The 21,510-nt window shown below is 41.1% G+C and overlaps 4 protein-coding genes across 9 annotated transcripts; 1 reads left to right on the forward strand and 3 right to left on the reverse strand.

Moving 5' to 3' along the window:
* Positions 1-53: 53 nt before the first annotated feature.
* On the reverse strand, positions 54-6,040 carry LOC130210150 (protein FAM53C-like). 2 transcript variants are annotated; one of them, XM_056440140.1, is made up of 5 exons: positions 6,023-6,040; positions 3,817-4,068; positions 3,639-3,699; positions 2,732-3,552; positions 54-1,407 (listed from the first exon to the last, which is right to left on the reverse strand). In XM_056440140.1, exons 2-5 carry the CDS (start codon positions 3,898-3,900, stop codon positions 1,159-1,161), a joined length of 1,215 nt encoding a protein of 404 aa, XP_056296115.1. In that variant the 5' UTR covers positions 3,901-4,068; positions 6,023-6,040; the 3' UTR covers positions 54-1,158. The 2 variants fall into 2 exon arrangements, with proteins under 2 accessions (XP_056296115.1, XP_056296114.1); XM_056440139.1 differs by lacking the exon at positions 6,023-6,040 and adding an exon at positions 5,639-5,977.
* A 2,711-nt stretch (positions 6,041-8,751) lies between these two features.
* phykpl (5-phosphohydroxy-L-lysine phospho-lyase) lies at positions 8,752-13,397 on the forward strand. Of its 4 annotated transcripts, XM_056439430.1 has the most exons (13): positions 8,753-9,174; positions 9,645-9,763; positions 9,887-10,046; positions 10,130-10,204; positions 10,290-10,377; positions 10,467-10,583; positions 10,715-10,797; positions 10,867-11,092; positions 11,473-11,627; positions 12,381-12,470; positions 12,573-12,706; positions 12,868-12,912; positions 13,201-13,397. In XM_056439430.1, exons 1-12 carry the CDS (start codon positions 9,119-9,121, stop codon positions 12,888-12,890), a joined length of 1,326 nt encoding a protein of 441 aa, XP_056295405.1. In that variant the 5' UTR covers positions 8,753-9,118; the 3' UTR covers positions 12,891-12,912; positions 13,201-13,397. The 4 variants fall into 4 exon arrangements, with proteins under 4 accessions (XP_056295404.1, XP_056295405.1, XP_056295406.1 ...); XM_056439429.1 differs by lacking the exons at positions 12,868-12,912; positions 13,201-13,397 and having other exon boundaries at positions 8,752-9,174; positions 12,573-12,861; XM_056439431.1 differs by lacking the exons at positions 9,645-9,763; positions 12,868-12,912; positions 13,201-13,397 and having other exon boundaries at positions 9,084-9,174; positions 12,573-12,861.
* A 334-nt stretch (positions 13,398-13,731) lies between these two features.
* Positions 13,732-17,392, reverse strand: hnrnpaba (heterogeneous nuclear ribonucleoprotein A/Ba). 2 transcript variants are annotated; one of them, XM_056439433.1, is made up of 9 exons: positions 17,293-17,392; positions 16,595-16,833; positions 16,056-16,224; positions 15,803-15,961; positions 15,584-15,715; positions 15,374-15,464; positions 15,073-15,228; positions 14,878-14,963; positions 13,732-14,448 (listed from the first exon to the last, which is right to left on the reverse strand). In XM_056439433.1, exons 2-8 carry the CDS (start codon positions 16,816-16,818, stop codon positions 14,893-14,895), a joined length of 1,002 nt encoding a protein of 333 aa, XP_056295408.1. In that variant the 5' UTR covers positions 16,819-16,833; positions 17,293-17,392; the 3' UTR covers positions 13,732-14,448; positions 14,878-14,892. The 2 variants fall into 2 exon arrangements, with proteins under 2 accessions (XP_056295408.1, XP_056295409.1); XM_056439434.1 differs by lacking the exon at positions 14,878-14,963 and having other exon boundaries at positions 16,595-17,372.
* Positions 17,393-18,910: 1,518 nt separating this feature from the next.
* nme5 (NME/NM23 family member 5) lies at positions 18,911-21,251 on the reverse strand. The gene is made up of 5 exons (XM_056439443.1): positions 20,926-21,251; positions 20,270-20,475; positions 19,380-19,480; positions 19,175-19,293; positions 18,911-19,070 (listed from the first exon to the last, which is right to left on the reverse strand). Exons 1-5 carry the CDS (start codon positions 21,049-21,051, stop codon positions 18,987-18,989), a joined length of 636 nt encoding a protein of 211 aa, XP_056295418.1. The 5' UTR covers positions 21,052-21,251; the 3' UTR covers positions 18,911-18,986.
* Positions 21,252-21,510: the final 259 nt, after the last annotated feature.

Consider the following 21,510-nt stretch of genomic DNA (forward strand, 5'->3'; position numbering starts at 1 on the left):
GGGAGAGCAAGATACATTTGTGAATGGAAGAAAATACAATTTTTGGAAAAAAATGTCTCTATTAAACTTTATTTGTACATAAATTGTGCAACAGTAGTATTTTCAGCTGAAAATACATAATTTCTGAAAGGCCACCAAATGATCTACAGCAGTTCCACCTTTGTCATCACAATTGTCTCAATGTGTGTACTCATTCTAACCACTATACAGTACCATACGTTGTGCCCTATAGAGTCCCACTGCAGCATCGATTCTACTATTCAATTCACTGTTATAGTGCATGTGCCATCAAAAATATCTGAATCAGCGCAAATGGAGATTGCAAAAATGTCTGGCTGTGAAAAGACCAGAGCACCAATAACTCTGTTTTAAGCTTAAGGCATGGTCAGTTTATAGTATACGCAGTATTATTTTTCAAGGTCTGTTTATGTTCAAGCAATTGAGAACTCCTAAAAAGAAAATATATGAACAAAAGAGAGTTGTCCTTTCCCTATAATAAACATTTCCCTTTGATGTAGTTACTCTCAAAAGGACACAAATAAATTAAAATGGACAATATATGTGATGAATTTAAGGAACAGCAGTGAAATCCAGGAATCTGTACCATTTAACATACATGAGACCAATAACATATAGATTGGCCTTATTATGTTGTTTGGGCTTCTCCAAAATATGTTGCCAGTATTTGACAGCGCACTGAGGAATGTTTACCTCTTTTCTATTGCCTTTTAATGTGTACTCAAATCACTTGAGAGGAAACATTAAGCACATTCTGATAACTCCAGTATACAGTTATTTGATTATGACGAGTTGTAGTAAGGAAATGAAGCTGCATTCCAATAGTTCACGTAAATTAACATTTTTCTGAATATGAAATAATAGTCGAAATTCGGTACACAATAAAACTAGCTTAATTGCTCGTGCACATTGTTGAATACGCAGCCCTGACATTTGTGAAATGTTGATTAAACCAATTGTTACAATCATAACATCGTCATTTGATTAGCTTCTAATTGCTTGGTTCTTGATTATGAAATCTGAACATATGCCTTAGAAGGGCAGCAGGTTCGCAAGGACGCTGACAAGAATTGACAAAACCTACAAGTGTGCTTAACATAGTTATGAATGCAGTTATCACAATAGCGTCAAGGAGTGTGGTCAGTTCTCTTCTATAAGGTTTAAGTCCAGTTCTGTGCAGTCTCTTTCAAAAGCAGTCTTTTGCTTTCCGTCTATTGCAGTCCTTTTCTCATCATCATCTTCTTCATCTTCCTCACTTTCACTGAGTGGCCCAATGCTGGCTCGTCCCAGAGACTCTGCAGGGGAGAAGGCTGAGCACTGCTCTGCCCGGGAAGACACTGGAACTATGCAGACACCTGTACCACACAGGAGGCTGTCGTGATTACCAATCTACACAGGAGAAGAGGAGGAGTCATGATTATCTTGTTATCATGTCACAATTCTAGAATTTAACATGTGGCAAAACACTTGCGCACCAGTCTAATTATTATAAATATAGCTGAGGCATCAGCTTCCTACATCTCCAGGATCCACCCCCAAAAGATAATAAAGTTTAGATGGTGCAGTGACGTCATCACTTGCAATGCCACGAAGTCTGCATGGATGTAGTGCCCGTTTGTTTGGGTAAGTGAACACTTTGGATCGAGTTAATGTTCTTGGCTGATACGTGCGACATGACCAACACAAGCAAAGTATCCACCTAGAACAGCATTAACTCTAGAAACTACAGTCTAAAATTATGTAATTTGTATAAATAGAATTTAAACCCATTCATAGACTGAAATATTTACATTCATATATTAGAATGTGTAGGAAAGTACCAGGAGTGTGTGAGCAAGCCCACATACTTTACCTTCTAGATACCCATTTCTTAATTTTGTGACATAATATTAGCGGGAAATAAGTTATAAATTAACTTGAGACATGTCACCCCAAAATGGAAGGTAAAGTTTTCCTTTAACTGGAGTACCATTACATCAATCTAGATTGCATTTGTGTCGCGTTGCAGTGGGAGATGTGCGCCTTCCCTTGAGAATAATGGTACTAGTGATGCTCAAATCTCTAGAAAATACACAAAAAGAAACAAACCTCTTTCCAGAAATCATGACCTGTTCAAGATAATCCACAGACCTTTTTGGGATTAGTTTCATGTCGGAACTATTTTCTTCTTACATTACTACAACTGTATCACCACGCAAGAGAGGTCTGCATTTAAGGATTTTGCTTCAAGAGCCACTTTGAACATCATCAAGTAAAAAGTGGGAAACTTAGTTTTGTTTTATAGGCGGTTGCTACCAAGAAAACCTGTGACAAGTTACATTTTTAACAAGTCAAATTCTGATTAGGAACGTTTTCAACAGAGTGAAACATAGCCAAATGGAGCTTGAGACACTCGTTTTGCCTGCACCAAAAACACAGCCCAGAACCCAAACCTCAGTGCACTGACGTGACAGACAAGTTTGTGGAAACAGATCTGGGGTCCTACTCCTTCACCAATCAATACAATAACAACAGTGTGAAATGAAGAGCACTGAATAGTTAGGGGCCACGCTTAGCTGTGCCACATTGTTGGGGAGGAGTTACTGCCATGGGCCTCCTCTTGCCCTCCAAGATTCAGAGGACAGTTAAACCCGGGCCCTCTGATTACACACGGTTACCATCAATGAGGAGCTTGACAGAAACTAGCTTCAGCACATTGAGCTTTCTTACTCACCTGTGTCATCTTGCTGAAGTCAAGGCCTGGCCTGGGGCAGGGCAGAACATCTGGGTCATGGCGCCTCTTCAAGCGCGGTTTGCGCATGTCACAGGGCTGCGAGTGGCACCGCGGCAGCGCGGGGGGCAGATCGCGCCTAGAGGAGGATGGTGTGCTGCAGGCTGAGGTGGGAGATGAAGACAGGGCTGGGTGTTCAATGCCAGGACAGCTGTATCTCAAAGCAGAAACATGGGAGGGCAGGAGCACCAAGGAGGAATCCTGAATGTGCACAGGGGAGAGGGAGAAGCGCCGATGCAGGACTGAGTGGGAAACCAGCGGGGCTGGTGAGGAGGAGCAGGAGGAAGGAGTCACAAAGGAGGCAGCACAGGCTCCTTTCAGTTTGTCACAGGGGTCCCATGAGAAGCTCCATGGTAGTGGCGAGTCAGAGGAGAGTGCTAAGCTAAAGAAGGTGGGGCTAGAAGATGAGTGTAGGGAAGAAGAGGTGAAAGAGGAACTGGGACCACAAAGTGGCAAAGAGCTGGCTCCAGAGCTGGAGCTAGATGCTCCTCCACTTTGGCAGCCACGTTTGACTGGGGTCCAAACCTTGGATGCACTAGGATGCCAAGTGGAACGACACCGAGACAGGTCCTCTGGAACAGAGAGGGACCGGCAGTGGCGTTTTGGAGGTGGTGGTGGTGAGCTCTGGAAAACCTGGTTTGAAAAAGAAACCTCTGGTCTCTGGAGAGGTTCTCCAGAGTGGGACCGACACCATGTGGAGTCTAGTCCACAGGAATCACTCAGAGGGTTGACTTTGGACAATTGGTGTGGAGCTGAGCTGGTCTCTGAAAATGCCAAAAGACAGACATGGGATTAGGCAGGCAGATTTCTCCACCGAAAAGTTGCAAACGCTTTTTTAAAATGAACTCACCTTGTGATGATCTACAAGGACTCCATGAGACCGTGGGACTGGAACCGACTGCAGGTAATGACTGAAACAGGAGTATAACAAAATGTAAAAACTAGAACACATCCAACTAAGTAGTCCTAGAAAATGGGGGGGGGGGGAAAGCCCTTTCAAAAAATAAAATATTCAGTATCCAACTTACCACATTGACATTGAATGAGAACGCCTTATAATAAGGCTCTTCCAAACTCTGCTTACGGAGCTGCTCTGTGATAAGAGTCACCATATTTATAACAAAAATCCAGTGATGGACATGAATGATGAGATTTACTGAGGGCAGTGAAGAGTGTATTAGTCAGAATACTGGCGTGGTTGGTTTGTGGTGTCCCCTCTACACCTCAACCAGCCAGACTGACCAGCTTTCCTCACTATGCCACCGTCATCTTTAAGCCACCTAGAGGGACAGATGAAAAGGGATTCTTTGGTCAATGACATGGCAATAATTTACTGAACACATTGCAGAGAGAGCACTTCATTTAAATAAATCAAATTGATTTAACATTAGCACATGTGTTTTAGAGACGATCTGTCCTTTGATAAGAGTGTACAATCTGACTTTCCTCCAACATACAATAACTGTTTTAGTGGGGAAAAGCAGAAAGAACAGAATTCCTGGAAGAAAAGTGTTCCTAGTACTGACCACATTACTACACATGACCTAGGCTAGGATCTACAATTACACATGCTGCCTCATTCATTCATGAAAGGCAGAAGTTCATGTTCACAAAGGCAGAGAGGGAACACACAGCCATGAGAGCCAGAACAAAGAAACACTTCACATTCCATCATTCACAGTAAACTGGGACATGCGGGTACGACAAACATGGACGAGTAAAAAGTCAAAGAAAACGTAGAGTATGTTCAAACCGAAATTCTCTGGGGGAATTCCATCACAACCATAGTCATTTGGGCCCAACAAAATGTCAAGAGTTGGAGTTGTGAAGTGAATGGTAGGGGGAGGGAGAGAGGAAAAAAGAAAAGATGGGGGAAGTGTGAAAAAATTGAATGGGGATAGGGGTTGGAGGCAGGCCAGTGTCTTTGCAAGGGAGACTAAAGAACAGTGATAGTCTCAGGGGCTTATATTAGCAAGGAAAGCCAAAATGGTGTCATATTGAGCAGAGGGCCACCATGTAAGCTGCGTCCATGTTCCTCTAATATTTACTTTACATGCAAATAGAAATTTGCTTTTAAGATCGAACAGTTACTCAATGCACAAACATCTCTAAAGATTCACCCACACTGGCCCATTCCAGCAAACCTTTGCATGGCACAACAACATATCAGACTAAAACTACAACATGAAGGACAATGTGGGTACTTTAGCCACATCATTTAAATGTAGCATGTTGTTTGGGCATTGCAGTGTAACACTGCAGAGCACTCAAAATCTAGAGCACATTTAATGCTGACATTCGAGCCAGATAAGACTCAACATATTGAAACATAACGTGGATCAACTTTAAGATATGCGTCTTTAATCTGAATTCAAACGCTTGATTTAAAAGAGTCTTCACGAGAGAGGCTTTGATTGAACACTGGCTTTTGGCCTGTGTGATGTGGCCTCCAGGGCCTTCCTCCTTGTGGCAAACATGTTGCTACATTGCTAGCCTAGTTCCACATGCCAGGAGACAAGCTACTTCGCCAGCACAGGCTAAACCTCATCATGCCCCAGCGACTCCATTTGATCTCAAACAGCCAGGAGCAGTGCTGTCAGCCACCAGCTGACGTACAACTTTAACATGACTTCAGCATCTCGTCTAACGTATAACACGTTAAACATGCCTGTGTGTGAATTAGGCGATATTTCTTAAAACGACTAGCGAGACACATGTATCAAAACATAACTAATAATATCGTAGCATTAGTACAGACAATTAGCGTTAAGCACTGTCGCGAAGCGTACTGACGTTAATCTAACAAAAAATAAAAACACATTTATGTTGGACAATTCAAATTAACGCTACCTTGTACAAAACATACGCAGCACGACAACCGCTTGTCATTGATACTGTAGGACCTTTTATACATATGTAACTACAGGCTTCATCGTATCCTGATGTTTGTGTCAGTGTAGTGAGCTTGCTCAGCAGCACGATGCAGCCCGTGGCATCGCTATTAGCCGGTGTTGTTAGCTAGCGCTAGCCGATAACACACCTCCTGACACTCAGTCTGCTAATATTACCGGTTAACGGCGTGTCAGTGTACGCGGTTTCATCAATGATTCGGTATACTAAAATATGATACACGTACGGCTGCGCCGCTGTTGTATAACTAAATCCGTTGTAGCATTAGCTCGGTTACGCAGTCCGTTTGAAAGCTAACGTGCTACAGCTGTCCTGATGTATTACCTGCATTCAGTGGTTCCTTAGCAACCGAGGCTGAACACTGCGCACCAGACAGAGAGCAGATTAGTGGGGTATTTATAGCCTTTGGACCGTACCAAGACAGAGGCATTCGGAAAGAACGGCCTTAAAAATGCAATTTAAGGAAACCCCATAATACTTATACAGCGCATACTTTTCAAAAAATACCATTATTTCTAACGTGTTCCCAATTGAAACGGGAGACATAGCAGAAAATGCTGCACTTATTTTTGAAGTATCTGTCCCATTAACAACCCCACAGTTGAGCCCTTCTAAATAAGGCCACAGCATAAACCAAACAACCAATATTATATATAAATTACAAATATATCATGTGTGGTGGATGTCAAGACTGCCACTCTTGTGGCTATCAATGTAAATAGTGTCAAAAAAAGGAGAGAGAGTAGAGCACGTCCTGATTTCACGCAGGACGTGTGAGGGAGAAGGAAGGCCGAGGAGAGGTGAAAGACAGCGGAGAAAAATGATATTTGAGTTTTTGAAAGCAATCAGACATGTCAAAGGGATGTAATAGAATAATGTTAGTGTCCGTTTAATTCCAGTAGGAGGCAGTAATTAAATTTAAGGACTGGATAAACTCCAAAGAGAAGAAGATCTGTCATTGTGCGGCTCTATTAGCAGTCCTTCCGAGTACTGCGGTCAACTCAGCCGACACTCGGATCTCCTTGGTCAACTCAGCCGACACTTAAATTTCTGTGCACCTATAGACTGATGTTCACGGTAAACGCATTCGATCGGGAGCGCGCAAGGGTTTTGATAAAGTTAGCGGCAGGATTCACGTGACACAACATCCGGTTTTACAAAGTTAGCGGAAAGAACTACGTGAAACAACATCCGGTTTTCAAAATAAGATGTCGACAAATCATACACTAGCATATACAAGTAAACAATTAACTGATTTTGAATCTTTCTAGATCGTTTCTGAGATTTAGCTTAAATTATGCTAACATTAAAACGTTTTACTGTACCAAGGAAGAGTTTATAAAAATAAAACTCAGACTTTGTATGATAAAAAATTCCTGTTTAAAGAAATCGGTCATTTCTTTCATGTTTGAAGTGCTTTATATATATTTTTCCTCATAATGCCCGGCATTGACTGATGCAGCTGTGTTTAGGACAATCCAGACTTCCATTATCCTGGGAATCAGACATATTTACTGTCGCAATTGGGATATATCTCAAATTAAAAGTCCAAAATGTTTAGAGAAATCGGTCATTTCTTTCATGTTTAAAGAAATCGGTCATTTCTTTCATGTTTGAAGTGCTTTATTTATGTTTCTCCCCATAATGCCAGGCATTGACTGATGCAGCTGTGTTCAGGACAATCCAGACATCCATTATCCTGGGAATCAGATATATTTACTGTCCCAATTTGGAGATATTTCAAATTAAAAGTCCAAAATGTTTAGAGAAATCGGTCATTTCTTTCATGTTTGAAGTGCTTTATTTATGTTTCTTCCCATAATGCCAGGCATTGACTGATGCAGCTGTGTTCAGGACAATCCAGACATCCATTATCCTGGGAATCAGACATATTTACTGTCCCAATTTGGAGATATTTCAAATTAAACGTCCAAAATGTTTAGAGAAATCGGTCATTTCTTTCATGTTTGAAGTGCTTTATTTATGTTTCTCCCCATAATGCCAGGCATTGACTGATGCAGCTGTGTTCAGGACAATCCAGACATCCATTATCCTGGGAATCAGACATATTTACTGTCCCAATTTGGAGATATTTCAAATTAAAAGTCCAAAATGTTTAAAGAAATCGGTCATTTCTTTCATGTTTGAAGTACTTTATATATGTTTTTCCCCATAATGCCCGGCATTGACTGATGCAGCTGTGTTCAGGACAATCCAGACATCCATTATCCTGGGAATCAGACATATTTACTGTCCCAATTTGGAGATATTTCAAATTAAAAGTCCAAAATGTTTAAAGAAATCGGTCATTTCTTACATGTTTGAAGTGCTTTATATGTTTCCCCATAATGCCCGGCATTGACTGATGCAGCTGTATTCAGGACAATCCGGACTTCCATTATCCTGGGAATCAGACATATTTACAGACATCTAAGAAATGACCGATTTCTTTAAACATTTTGGACTTTTAATTTGAAATATCTCCAAATTGGGACAGTAAATATGTCTGATTCCCAGGATAATGGATGTCTGGATTGTCCTGAACACAGCTGCATCAGTCAATGCCTGGCATTATGGGGAGAAACATAAATAAAGCACTTCAAACATGAAAGAAATGACCGATTTCTCTAAACATTTTGGACTTTTAATTTGAAATATCTCCAAATTGGGACAGTAAATATGTCTGATTCCCAGGATAATGGATGTCTGGATTGTCCTGAACACAGCTGCATCAGTCAATGCCTGGCATTATGGGGAGAAACATAAATAAAGCACTTCAAACATGAAAGAAATGACCGATTTCTTTAAAGAAATGACCGATTTCTCTAAACATTTTGGACTTTTAATTTGAGATATATCCCAATTGCGACAGTAAATATGTCTGATTCCCAGGATAATGGAAGTCTGGATTGTCCTAAACACAGCTGCATCAGTCAATGCCGGGCATTATGAGGAAAAATATATATAAAGCACTTCAAACATGAAAGAAATGACCGATTTCTTTAAACAGGAATTTTGTATCATACAGTCTGAGTTTTATTTTTATAAACTCTTCCTTGGTACAGTAAAACGTTTTAATGTTAGCATAATTTAAGCTAAATCTCAGAAACGATCTAGAAAGATTCAAAATCAGTTAATTGTTTACTTGTATATGCTAGTGTATGATTTGTCGACATCTTATTTTGAAAACCGGATGTTGTTTCACGTAGTTCTTTCCGCTAACTTTGTAAAACCGGATGTTGTGTCACGTGAATCCTGCCGCTAACTTTATCAAAACCCTTGCGCGCTCCCGATCGAATGCGTTTACCGTGAACATCAGTCTATAGGTGCACAGAAATTTAAGTGTCGGCTGAGTTGACCAAGGAGATCCGAGTGTCGGCTGAGTTGACCGCAGTTTCCGAGTTCGAACCGAAAGAGAAAATGGCACAAAAACTCAGGAAAGAAGAAACTCTCGAAATGAGGAAGAGATTTATTGGGTATGTAAAGGGGACACTGGCCGGTATTTTGTGACTTCCGTGATACTTGCTGTTTGACATATTGTGAACATTGTGCTTTGGCGCACTGCGGTCATGTGAGCCGCCGCTTGAAATGTAATGCACCTCTATTCATGGTGTTACGGTACGAGGGCTTGTACGGCCCAAAAAGCACTACGAGGGACCCAATTTGATACAAGTCAAAAACAACATTATTTTGGACATTATATGAAATATAAAGTTACACTGCTATTATTTCATATAATGTCCAAATTAATATTGTTCTTGACTTGGAATTGGACACATCATTGCCTAAATAATGGTCTATCTCAGTGCTTTTTAGCCGTACAAGTCCCTGTACCGTAACACCAGGAATAGAGGTGCATTACATTTCAAGCTGCTCACATGACCGCAGTCTGCCGCGCAGTGGCAGCACGAAAGTTACTGACGTTGAGTAATTTCTTCGATCGCAGGCAGTCATGTAGACTGTTTTATTCAGATGACCCTGTTAAAATAGTGAAAGCAAGAGGCCAATATCTATTTGATGAAAACGGCAAGCGCTATCTGGATTGCATCAGCAACGTTCATCATGGTAAACATTAATCATCATTCAGTGCATAGTTCATTACCGTTGGGTAAAACATTATATTAACCTCTGCCTTAATGGCAGAGCGTTGTTATGCGTTAATAACATGCTGTATGATTCCTTTTGTAGTGGGCCACTGTCACCCCAGCATTACTGCAGCTGCAGCAGCACAAATGGACCTACTGAACACCAATGCACGATTCCTGCATGACAACATAGTCTTGTATGCAGACCGCCTGGCTGCCACCCTGCCTGAGAAACTGTGTGTGTTCTACTTTGTTAACTCAGGGTAAGTTTCACACTCACACACAGAAACGGAATAGTATTCATGAAGTTTCCATTCCAGTGATGTTACATCTGTTCTTCTGACAGTTCAGAGGCCAATGATCTTGCCCTACGCCTGGCACAGCAGTACACCCAGCATGATGATGTCATTGTGCTTGACCAGTAAGTATTTTGTTCTCCTGCAACATATTCACCTTCAGACAATACACTCAGTTATCAATTACAATGAACTCTACTTTTATACTAGTGCATACCATGGGCATCTAATGTCTCTCATCGACATTAGTCCATACAAGTTCCGGAAACTGGCAGGACAGAAAGAATGGGTTCATGTGGTGTGTAAATATATATTACCATCATCACACAAACCGCTGACCAACTGTGGACCCCTGTCTATCTGAAAGAATGTGATTATTCCTTCTAGGCCCCGTTACCAGACACTTACCGAGGCATTTACAGAGAGGATCACCTCAACCCTGGCCAAGCATACGCCGATACAGTAAAAGACCTAATCGAGGAGGTGCACAGGAAAGGTCGTAAGGTACACTTTAACAGTTACATGGAGCAGGGATCAAATCAGCAATGCTCTTAACACGTATAATGTATAATGGTGTAATAAACATAACCAATGCATGCCATTTATATTACTTATTTACAAAATGTTCGATACAGATCTCTGCCTTCTTTGCTGAATCATTGCCAAGTGTTGGAGGACAAATCATTTTGCCCCAAGGATACTCAACGAAAGTTGCAGAGTGAGTGCTGACTCCTTTTCGGATTCTGCTTTTTTGTACATGAGTGTTAACATGGTGCATCTCCCACAGATACGTGCGCTCAGCTGGTGGAGTGTTTGTGGCAGACGAGGTGCAGACCGGCTTTGGCCGTGTGGGAAGTCATTTCTGGGCGTTCCAGCTGCAAGGGGAGGGTTTCTGTCCCGATATAGTGACCATGGGTAAACCAATGGGCAACGGGCACCCCCTGGCTTGTGTGGCAACCACTGTCGAAATAGCCGAAGCTTTCACAGCCAATGGAGTGGAGTACTTCAATACGGTGACTATACAGTAGCCATTACACAGCGAATTCTTCAAGTGGCTTTCTACAGCTGGAGAGACAGTCAGGGTGCCTTTTTGTCATAAGGAAGACAACATTAAGTTCATTTTCAGTATAATGTGACATCATAGTAAGACTTTGTTTTATTACTAAACTGATGTCGGTCACACAGAGATGGTGTCTTTTCAGGTAAAAAGTGTACCACTTTTTTTTATTTACAACTATGCTGCACATACATTACATTACTAATTAGAATTTCTAAATTCAATTGCAAACAATTTTCTGCTTCTAAGCAAAATAATATTTATATTTAAATCTCTTTCAACCTGTTGAGCATGCATGTATAACAAATTAATTGTTTTTCATCTAACTTCGTGCAGTTTGGAGGGAATCCAGTGTCCTGCGCAATCGGCCTTGCAGTGCTCGATGTGATCGAGAATGACGATCTAAGAGGAAACGCCATAAGGGTGGGAGCACATCTTAAAGATTTGCTCACAAAGATACAAACACGGCATCAAATGATTGGCGAGGTCCGGTAAGGATGCAATGACTAATGCGCTCAGGTGTTAAAACTCATTAAGACCAACATTATTCTTTTCTCCAGAATTCATGGCATTTATTCAGATTGAATAACAAATAAAATGATGAAAAACAGGCTCCTACATGCTCTCGATACATCCATACTGATATTAGCTGACAATTTGAATGTGTAGTGCTTAATTGAATTCTCTCTGGTGGAAAACAATATTCTCAACCCAATATTCATGGTGGGTGCTCAGGTTTGAGACTTATGTCTTTCATCAACACTGTAAACATTATTAGGTTTCAAAATAATGTCCATGTGTAAAAGTCTAGTGACTTTTTAAGTCTGTAAATGTGACAAAAATTCTTGTGAAAAGGGCTTTGGCAGTTGTTTTACTTCACAAATAGTGTAGATTCCTTTCATAAGAATACCAAGCTCAACTAAAACTGGGAAAATATGTATAAACACAGCAATAACTTACACTGAAGGCATGCTCTCTGAAAGCATTGAGAACCTGGGATACTAGATGAAGAGTATTTTTCTTTATTTAAGATTTCCCACAAACCGGCTAAAAACATCGAGTTTAAGCACACATTTTTTTCTGGTAGATGATCATTCTTCCCTCAATATATATTTACACAGGAAGATGCTGAAAAATTAATTAAATATGTTCCATTATTCTTGTTACCTGATTCAATCTTGATGTGGGTCGAAGGGGTTCATAAGTCAACCTCAAAGCTGTTTTTGTATTATTTATTTGCTCAGAGGTGTGGGACTGTTTGTGGGTCTCGAGCTGGTTACCGACAGGGAGCGCAAGACTCCAGCCACAGCAACAGCAGCACGTGTGGTGAAGAGGTACTGAACATATGTGCAAAACTGGCAACTTCAGAACTTGATTTTCTTGTATTCTGTCTGCGCGTGGCACTTATTGATTTGACTGTGTCCCTTCTCCCTTAGGTTGAAAGAGGAGGATAACATCTGCGTCAGTACAGATGGCCCCTGGGAAAGTGTCGTGAAGTTTAAACCCCCTATGTGTTTCAGTATGGAGGACGCAGAGCTGGTGGTACAATGTATTGACCGCATCCTCACAGGTCAGTTGCCCAGACACATTAGCCCACAGCCATGACTCCAGGAGCCAACCTAGGTCTGCACCTACGTGACAGAACACTTCATGGGAGTTGTGACAGTGAAAGATCCATGTAGACCTAATATCACACACGTGGAGAATGACATTCAATCTTCTTGTCCTCAGACATGGAAGCCAATGACAGTTAACCGGAAAAGGAAGACATCTAAGGTTTGTTAAACCTGTAGAAAAACCTTTAATTGCATCAGACATTGTCAGACGGTCACATTCATAAAGTCCAGAGGTAGAGATGTGAATGTCTATGCTAGAGGTTGCAGGAGATCATTTCACTTAGAACATGTTGCCACCCTCGGCCCACTGGTTACTGTATTTGATATTGATTAATCAAAGTCTGACTCATAATTACTGTGTCAGTAGATTTTCATAACTATTAAAGTGGGCGCTGGTCAATTAAAAACAGATCCTAGCCATCACTGATTATCTTCTCTCCTCCCCCAGTTGTTGAGTGCCATTTTGAGGCATCACTTTAGTAGAACGAGGAGATGTAAGCAGTCACATAACGGATGAAACAGCCAATTGGAAGAGTTGCCACCTGAAAGACAGTCGGCTATGAAAGATGCTAATGTAAAAACCATTGAACTGCCACAAATGTTTCTATCAAGAAACTAATAAATAAAATTCTCTTTAAAACCTGACTCCTTTCTTTTCCTTATAGCAGCAATATATTAATTGTTCCCAACTTACAACACTGATCAGCGACATGTTCTCAAGACAGTACGGTTGAGATGAGCACTTACCAGACTACTATCTTTACCACTTGTTCACATTCATAAAAATGCTCAAGTAATGCAGTTTCACATCTAGCGGGGTGGGTATTAACACCGCGCCAGTGTTTCTGCAAGCAGTGCAGCCCTCTCCCAGAGGCATCCGTAGAGGTGTTATCATTACTCAAGACAAAACAAGCAAGCCATTTAACAGTACAAAACATTTAACATTAACTTTACAAATAATAACAAAAGGATCCATGTGTAATATAAACCAAAAGTTTATTTCTATCAATTTGCCCAAGACACTAGAGGAATGAGTTTCCAGTGAGAGAGGGAGTACCCTCTTACATTAACAGGCTTGCGTTCAGTTGAATAACACTAGTAAAGCCACTTAAAATTGCAGACATGATGGGGGAAGAATCTCATTAAAAGCCAAAAGAAAAAAAAGAAAATAAATGAAAAAAATAAATGCTGGTTGTCTTCGTCTACTAGGCAGTCTGCAAACATTCACTTAACACGCTTACAATGAACCCATTGATTAGTTTAAATCTCTTATTTTGCCTCACCCCACATCTGAAGCCATGCAACTTGCATCCAACATTCAGCACGGGAGAAAATAACTAAAGATCTAGAAACACCAAAAAAGAAAAGAAAATTGTTTTATTTGTGAGCTTTAAAAGCTCTTGCTCCTTCTCTTCTGTAAATCCAGTAGACATGTAAAAATACAACCATACAATACATTAGATTCAAAAAGGTACCAAAAAGTACAGTAAAAATAACACTTCCATCACTGGAAATGTAAATGGACACAAAACAATATAAAATAAAAAGTGGAAAAGTGACATTTGCTTCCCCAGTTCCTCACTTGATCTGTACAAATGGAGCATGAGTCCAAATTTCTGCCAACTCCAAAGGAAAAGCCAGAGCCCATGTTGGTTGTGGTCAGACCATGGATCTCTTTTTCTTATTTACTTTAGACCTTAAGAGAAAAACACGGTGCTTAACGTTACTGAGAATAAACCAAATAAGGCATGCAGTTACACACAGACAAACAGGTGCATGAATGAGTTTGACAGGTCAGTGAATGGACAGACACACTTTTGGGGGGAGGGGGGGCACGACCGCTAACTATTACACCTAGCACCCTGGTGAAAGGTGAAACGGTCCTTTTCCTGTTCTCAACCACCAACTCAACCCTTATTGATCAAGTAGTAGAGGTGCATCTTAAGATGGCTGACAGGTGGAATGAATCCATCTTTAATGATCACAGACCCCACAACACAGCCTACCCTAACCCCACCACAATGCTTGAATGGATTTAGAGTAGATGGAGATCTTTGGGGTCAAAAAGGCACCAATGGTTACAGCTATGTTCTCATACTACCACGGATGATGCAAAAATGCATACCTGCACTACGTGTGATCAGTATGGCTTGTAGCTACTCTGGTGGCCTCCACGTCTTGGAGTTTTCCCATAGCTTGTATTGCCCTGGTCTGGAGGACAAGAGAAAAAGGGACTGAGTTCTTCTGTACAACAAGGAGGACCAAGAAAATAAAGTTTCTCTCATTCTTTTTTCTTTCCCGGGGGGCACTTATCGCTTACTGTAATCGTAGCCACCCCCATAGCCGTAATAACCAGCAGAGTAGTCATAGTTGCCGTAGCCGCCATATCCGTAGCCTTGCTGTCCGTAGCCATAGTTCTGGTTGTATCCCTGGTTCCAGTAGTTGTTGTAACCTTGATTCCAGTTCTGGCCCTGGCCTAGAAACAACAGGTGAGGCCTTTGTCACAACTCTCCAGCACATAGGACCCAGGTAGTTATTCGGCACAAATTTTAAGTCTACGTGGAGTATAGTTTAAAAGAAAGATTTTGCTGGTACAGACAAAAAAAAAAAAAGGTGCTTACCTCCACGGCCCCTGCCTCGTCCTCCGTATCCACGGGCACCGTACTGCTGCTGCACGTAGACCTCTTTGGGTTGGGCTATTTTAATTTCACACTGGAACACCACACAGGAGCACATTATGTTGCAGTATGGCCGGACTTTCGCAACATGTGTGAAACTGAAGACATCATACCACATTTCACAGATATGCAAAACGTGCGGTATGCCATTACCTTGCTGCCACCGACATTGTGGTATTTCTTCTCCATGACCTTCTTGACAGGAGTCTCTTCTTTATATGTGATAAATACAAATCCCCTCCTCTTTTCCGTCTTTGGATCTTGTGGTAGCTCAATGGTCTCAACCTACACAAGACGAAAACAAACTTTAAAAGCAACCAATGGCTTATGCATTCCATTCCTTAATAAACTGATATGCGTTTAATATTATACCTCTCCAAAGGTCCCAAAGTACTCCTGAATGACCTCCTTAGAAGTGTCAGGGTTAAGGCCTCCCACAAAGATTTTCTTGACTGGATCTTTCTTCATGGCCATGGCCTTCTTGGGGTCGATCACTCGCCCATCTAGCCTATGCTCCTTCTGTTCAAGAACCTTGAAAAAAACCAAAGTGTGGGTAGGAAAGTATTGAAACTTGCCTGCCTTGTAAAGAGTTCCTTTTGCGCCAACATTATTCTTCAACACTCACCTTTTCGACACTGGCTGCATCTTTAAAGAGAATGAAGCCAAAGCCTCTTGACCGGCCTGTCTGCTGGTCCATCTTTATGGTGCAGTCTGTCACCTCACCAAATTTAGTGAAGTAATCTTTAAGATCCTTCTTGCTCGTTTCCCAGCTGAGACCACCAACAAACATTTTCCTGGGCACAGAGAGATGGGGGACATGTTTAGCATTACAGGCAGTCCCGCTACTCTAAATGTCTAGGCCCGGGCGGGGTGTGAATGTACACACTGTTCTAGAACATCTGTTGACCCAATGACGTAGAGGGCCCGGCTTTTGCGTAGCACGGATTTAGAGGATTAATTCATCAAAATGGAAATAGTTTCGATACGACCACAGCATATCGAGGGTTCCTCGTGAGCTAATAGACGCTAGATTTTATCCCTGCTGAAGCGCCCATCCCCCCCCCCCTCCGCTCTGTATATGGCGCCAACAAAGGCCGGTTGAACAAAGAAACATGGCTAACCGCGGGCGCTTACGCAAAAGAAACGCCACACCATTTTACTCACCCTGCATCCTCCTCGCCTTTGCTGGCGTCGATCTGGCCGCCCTCCGTCCCACCGTTTTGCGAGTTGCCGTCGGCATCGGGCCCTGCGCCCTCCTCCTCCTTCTTGCATTCATTCACCGCGCTCTCGTCGTTCGTCTCCTCAGTGTGGTCGGCGCCGTTAAAATCATCGTCGACTTCATGGCCATTTTCTGATGTTTCCATATACTGCTGCTCTGTCTCAGACATGTTGCACTATTATACCTAAACCCCCCCCCCCCCAAAAATGGAAAATTATATTGATATATTATTAAAACGAAATATGGGCGGTTGTACAACCTCTCCTGCCGTACATTCTTCGCCATTAACACGGTGCCAGTCCATGCATTTCCCACCATTTTGGCCGGCAGGATCACGTCCTATAGATTTACATTCATTCGGATGTGTTGCAGTGTCAGCAAATGGCAACTCTGTAGCGTTAAATTGCGCAATAAAGCAACCACTCCGCATTTATAGTATACTTGTGGTGCGGCTGAAGATTAGAAACAGCCGAACCATCTGCATCACGCTGATAAACGAAGCCAGGACTGAAGAACTAAAATTCGCAGTTACGTAACGCAAAGGCCTTGCTAGCCGCACGATACGCTTTATGTTTTCTAATAATTAAATAGATTACATCTACCCGGCAAATAATGAAAAGACTACGACAATCTAAATACTTACGTGACGATATAATGAAAATACCAAGGCTAAAGAAGTACGGAAAGCCGCTTACTGGTCACACAACCGGAGAGCTCTCTTCAAGATGGATTCTCCCACACGACGACAACTCGTGGTTGGTTTTCTAGAACCGGCAGAAAAAAACGCCATTTCTGTGGAGAAGCTGTCTGATTGGATGATCACCGCTGTCACTCACGACTCGACCAATTGCATGCACGTGCCTTTCTTTGCACAGAAGATGTTCACGCCCGCACCACACAGGAAGGAACTCCGAGTCCCCTTTCTGCGACTAATGCAAATGAGTCGTTCACTGCTCGGCAATTAAAAACATATGATGAATTGCGAGTGTTGCGTTAATCGATGTGTCAAAGCGTTACACATCTGCTTTCCATTCTAGACCTGACAAAATGCACTCAAATGCAACAGTACTCTGGTCCAGGGTCGTGACAATGAACGGCACCCTGCCTGTGTGAAAACTGTTCAAAATGTAGACCTTGGCATATAGGAACAATAATGATGGATAAACTCAGGGAGCTGCATTCAATCTGTTTATGTGTATGGACAGCTATGCATTAAAGGTGACTTTCTTTCAAGGGCTGCCGTACAAGTGTTAAGGAAATACTAAACATAGGTTGGATAAAATAAGACAGAAAATAATAACGAAATCACATGCATTATCAACAACAATATGTTTGCAATAAAACCCATTATATCAAGTTTGTAAGCAGTTTTCTTAAGGCGGGGGTTTAGAGGTGTTGATTCATATATGACAAAAAGTTAGTTGGTCCAGGAGATGGTGGAGACAGTTTGATATTAAATGGCATGTGTGGTTTTGTTTGTTAAACGAGAATTTACTTACATGTGTTATTATCTATTTATAATCCCTGCTTATGCTTTGCACAACCAGCAGCCTTCTGTCTAAACAGTGATTAGAAACCACATACAAACCCATCAAGAGGAACATACTGCAGGCCAAATAACCCTCACATGGAATTTAAAGAAAATACTAAAAACATCAAGCCATGTTCTATATATTTTTATTTGATTGTTGAAAAACTATCACCTAATACTTATGTTGCAAGTTATTGATCTTATTATCAATACGCAATGTGAGCTGACATGCAACATACTGTAAAGCAGCCTGGGTATCATACTGTGATACTCATTTAAACAGTTGGTCACTTTGTTCATCAAGTAACATATTTGTTCAACAGTTTTATTCCTTTGTTTAGGTTCTTTACAAGCTGTAATTCTGTGTTTGAGCACCAGTTCCAGAGGTTCAACAAGAGATGAAGCTGTGAGTGTTTTGTCCAATTTAGAGAATGTAATCATTGAAACACCGGTCACACAACTCATCCAATTAATTCGGTGTAATCATCCTCATTGAATCAAATAAAAATGTTTTCACCCACTGGCTAAATTACTGCAATTCCATGTATGTTGGGCGGCTTTGTTAGAAAACAAATAAGCCTGAGATTTTTACTGAATGATCAGGACCAGTTATTAGTGTTCTCATGTACAACCGCTAAACTTTGATTAGGTTATGAATAAGTTCAGCGAGTAGGAGAACAGAGGGTTTAAAAATAGGCCAACTTTATGAGAAAGCAAACAAAACAGATGATTAACACTGAAAATACACTTTATTTAATCATTGCACTGAAAATATATATATTTGTTTATAAATTATGTATTTGTTGTCATTCTGCTTCTTCCACAGTGGCTCCATCACAAATGCGAGGCTTATTTGGATCGTTGTTGATCAGCCAGTCAGCAAGCCAAATCTATTAGATGAAAAAAAGTGGATAGTGGAGAAATATGTCAAAAACATGGTAACAGCAATACATCACTGCTGTATATCTTCACATGTTGAGCATGGAATACTTACACAGGGATTGTGCGTCTTGTGCTTGCAGAGCTCAGTGAGTCCAAGTAGCAGAGTTGGGTTGACATACTTGCTCAGGTATTCTTCGGTGGCTTCTCTTGAGGGAAAGGGCTCAATTACGGCTGCAGAGAAAAAGCATGTGGGGTGCATTAGTGTCCGAAACATTTCTATATGAACAACAGTAAGTGTGGTTCTGTGTATTGCTTACAGTTTGGGAACATGAATTTGATCTCCCTTTCAGCCGCAGGAAATGACTCGCTGCCATGGAGTGCGTTTTTGTGTTCAGAAGTGCCATATTTGGCTCTCAGGCTGCGAAGACAGAGGGGGGGGGGAGATATATTACATTCAGATGCACCTCTCTGCGATGTTACTGTGACTGCAAACTTCTACCGCTCTACATTATTTAAAAACAAGGAATCATGATGGCAAGTTATAGGACGACCTATACGGAGCCACAGGCCCAGAATCACAATCAATTATGTCTGTATGTGCAAATATGAAAACCACAGCTTGTTTCAATAACCAAGAGCAGTCAATATAACAGTATACTGTTACATATTACATAATTACAACACAAATGTTAATTTAAACATATATGTTTAAATTAATGTGTCCAACAGCAGTATGAATTTGTCTGACCTAAGAATTAATGGCATGCTAAATATTTAAATATTGTGACACCCTAATGTGGATGTGCTCACATGTTATATTATTTTTGGACAGATATATACAGAACTTGCATTGGTAGTGGAATTGATAGTTAAACAAATCCATTTCAGTATCGGTATCTAAAATGGTAACAATAATCCAGTTTTTCCTCTTTTGATTTAGATTTAATATACTGAAGGTTTGTTTGATTTAATTTCTAAGCAGATATTAGATGCATTGGCAGGAACTTGAATATCTAACATGGTTTCATTATAGATCACCCCCTATTTATCAGTCCTTAAAACAGCGGTTCTACACAGTGCATATACTGTCAATATGATCACCATTGTAGATAGATACTTTATTCATCGTAATACAATACATGTGCCAGAAGGAACAGACAACCAAACAAAAAGACTGAATCAACTCTATAGAAGTGAACAGACTGACCACCCTGGATGAGTTTCTTTGGCCTTGATGCTGTTGACGGGCCCGATGATGGACTTCCAGTGGGCGATGGCGTTGTCCCGGGTCAGAGTCAGAGCAATGATGGGGCCAGAGCTCATGAAGGCAGTCAAGTTGGAAAAGAAGGGCCTTCCATACAGGTCAGTGTAGAAATCACTGCATTGCGCTGGACTTAGCTGCAGCTTCCGCTTCTTACACATGCAGGAATGAAGTATTGCACACTTCAGTGAAATGTGTACCGATATTGAATATAGCGTTTGAAACAATTAACATTTGATTATGAAAGTGTAACCATATGTCGCGTAGGACATTGTTTGGGTAAAACGTCATGGTGTCTGTTTTTGTTGCTATCCAATATATGTTGTATTATTGTACTGCAATGTTCCGTCAAATATCAGCCAAAATTACATGCAGAGTAAAATATATTTTTATATTGAGCGGTTATAAATGAGCTATGTTGCTGTAATATTTATTAATAGGCCTACTTGTTGAGAGAGGGCCATCGACAAGGAAAAGACAAACTATTACTTCATAAATTAGATTGGTAAAGCCACGTCAACCCGTTCACGACACACAGTAGCTCCCATAGTTTACAGGTTCATGTTACAACGACCGCTGTATTCCAAGACATTTTAACCAACCTGCAAGATGATGAAGCCTGATTTTAGGATAGTGTCCTCTATCTCTTCCGCCTTGTGGATGGCATCTGGTTTAATAAGAGCCAGAGTTTGCTCCACATAGATGCGAGGATGTATCGTTTGGTTCATATTCTCATGGAGCCTTAACAGCTAATGCGAAGTTAGCTAGCGTTAATAAAGTTATACTTTCCGTCAGTCCTATCAACTAAACTCTGTTACACGTAAGCAACCTCGGGGTTAGTGAACGTTAAGTAAGCTGTTAAATGTAATATTCGAGCGGTCACTTACTGGTTTTAACGCACCTTCACGGCTGTTTGGGTTGCTAGGATACCATTGCAAAACTACGGCAACTCAAACCGGCCAACAGATACTAGATTCGTAAAGCACTTCACAATGTACTCGAGGCACTTACGTGTCTCCTCTTGAAGACTCGTTTAGAGTAACTTCGGCCCATTCAAGAGTATATCTATACATTGCATATTAAAAGCATACATGACTCAAATAGACTAAATTAAAATAGATGAATTATATTTCCTCTCTTCTTTAAGGATTTTGGAGCAGCCTCACTCCTTTACTCAAGAGCATAAT

The sequence above is a fragment of the Pseudoliparis swirei genome, chromosome 19 (assembly GCF_029220125.1).
Source record: "Pseudoliparis swirei isolate HS2019 ecotype Mariana Trench chromosome 19, NWPU_hadal_v1, whole genome shotgun sequence".
Taxonomy (NCBI): Eukaryota; Metazoa; Chordata; class Actinopteri; order Perciformes; family Liparidae; genus Pseudoliparis; species Pseudoliparis swirei.

Bases quoted from the DNA above. Each gene is read 5' to 3' on its own strand.
- LOC130210150 (XM_056440140.1), bottom strand. From the start codon at position 3,900: ATGGTGACTCTTATCACAGAGCAGCTCCGTAAGCAGAGTTTGGAAGAG. The intron at 3,553-3,638 runs GTGAGTTCATTT...TGGCATTTTCAG, and splicing joins TCCTTGTAGATCATCACAAG to AGACCAGCTCAGCTCCACAC. The intron at 1,408-2,731 runs GTGAGTAAGAAA...TCTCCTGTGTAG, and splicing joins ACTTCAGCAAGATGACACAG to ATTGGTAATCACGACAGCCT.
- phykpl (XM_056439429.1), top strand. From the start codon at position 9,119: ATGGCACAAAAACTCAGGAAAGAAGAAACTCTCGAAATGAGGAAGAGA. The intron at 10,798-10,866 runs GTGAGTGCTGAC...CATCTCCCACAG, and splicing joins TACTCAACGAAAGTTGCAGA to ATACGTGCGCTCAGCTGGTG. The intron at 12,471-12,572 runs GTACTGAACATA...CTTCTCCCTTAG, and splicing joins GCAGCACGTGTGGTGAAGAG to GTTGAAAGAGGAGGATAACA.
- hnrnpaba (XM_056439433.1), bottom strand. From the start codon at position 16,818: ATGTCTGAGACAGAGCAGCAGTATATGGAAACATCAGAAAATGGCCAT. The intron at 15,465-15,583 runs GTAATGGCATAC...GTGGTGTTCCAG, and splicing joins ACAATGTCGGTGGCAGCAAG to TGTGAAATTAAAATAGCCCA. The intron at 14,964-15,072 runs GTAAGCGATAAG...CTTGTCCTCCAG, and splicing joins TGGGGGTGGCTACGATTACA to ACCAGGGCAATACAAGCTAT.
- nme5 (XM_056439443.1), bottom strand. From the start codon at position 21,051: ATGAACCAAACGATACATCCTCGCATCTATGTGGAGCAAACTCTGGCT. The intron at 19,294-19,379 runs GTAAGCAATACA...TTTTCTCTGCAG, and splicing joins CAAATTCATGTTCCCAAACT to CCGTAATTGAGCCCTTTCCC. The intron at 19,071-19,174 runs GTAAGTATTCCA...TTCATCTAATAG, and splicing joins ACAAGACGCACAATCCCTGT to ATTTGGCTTGCTGACTGGCT.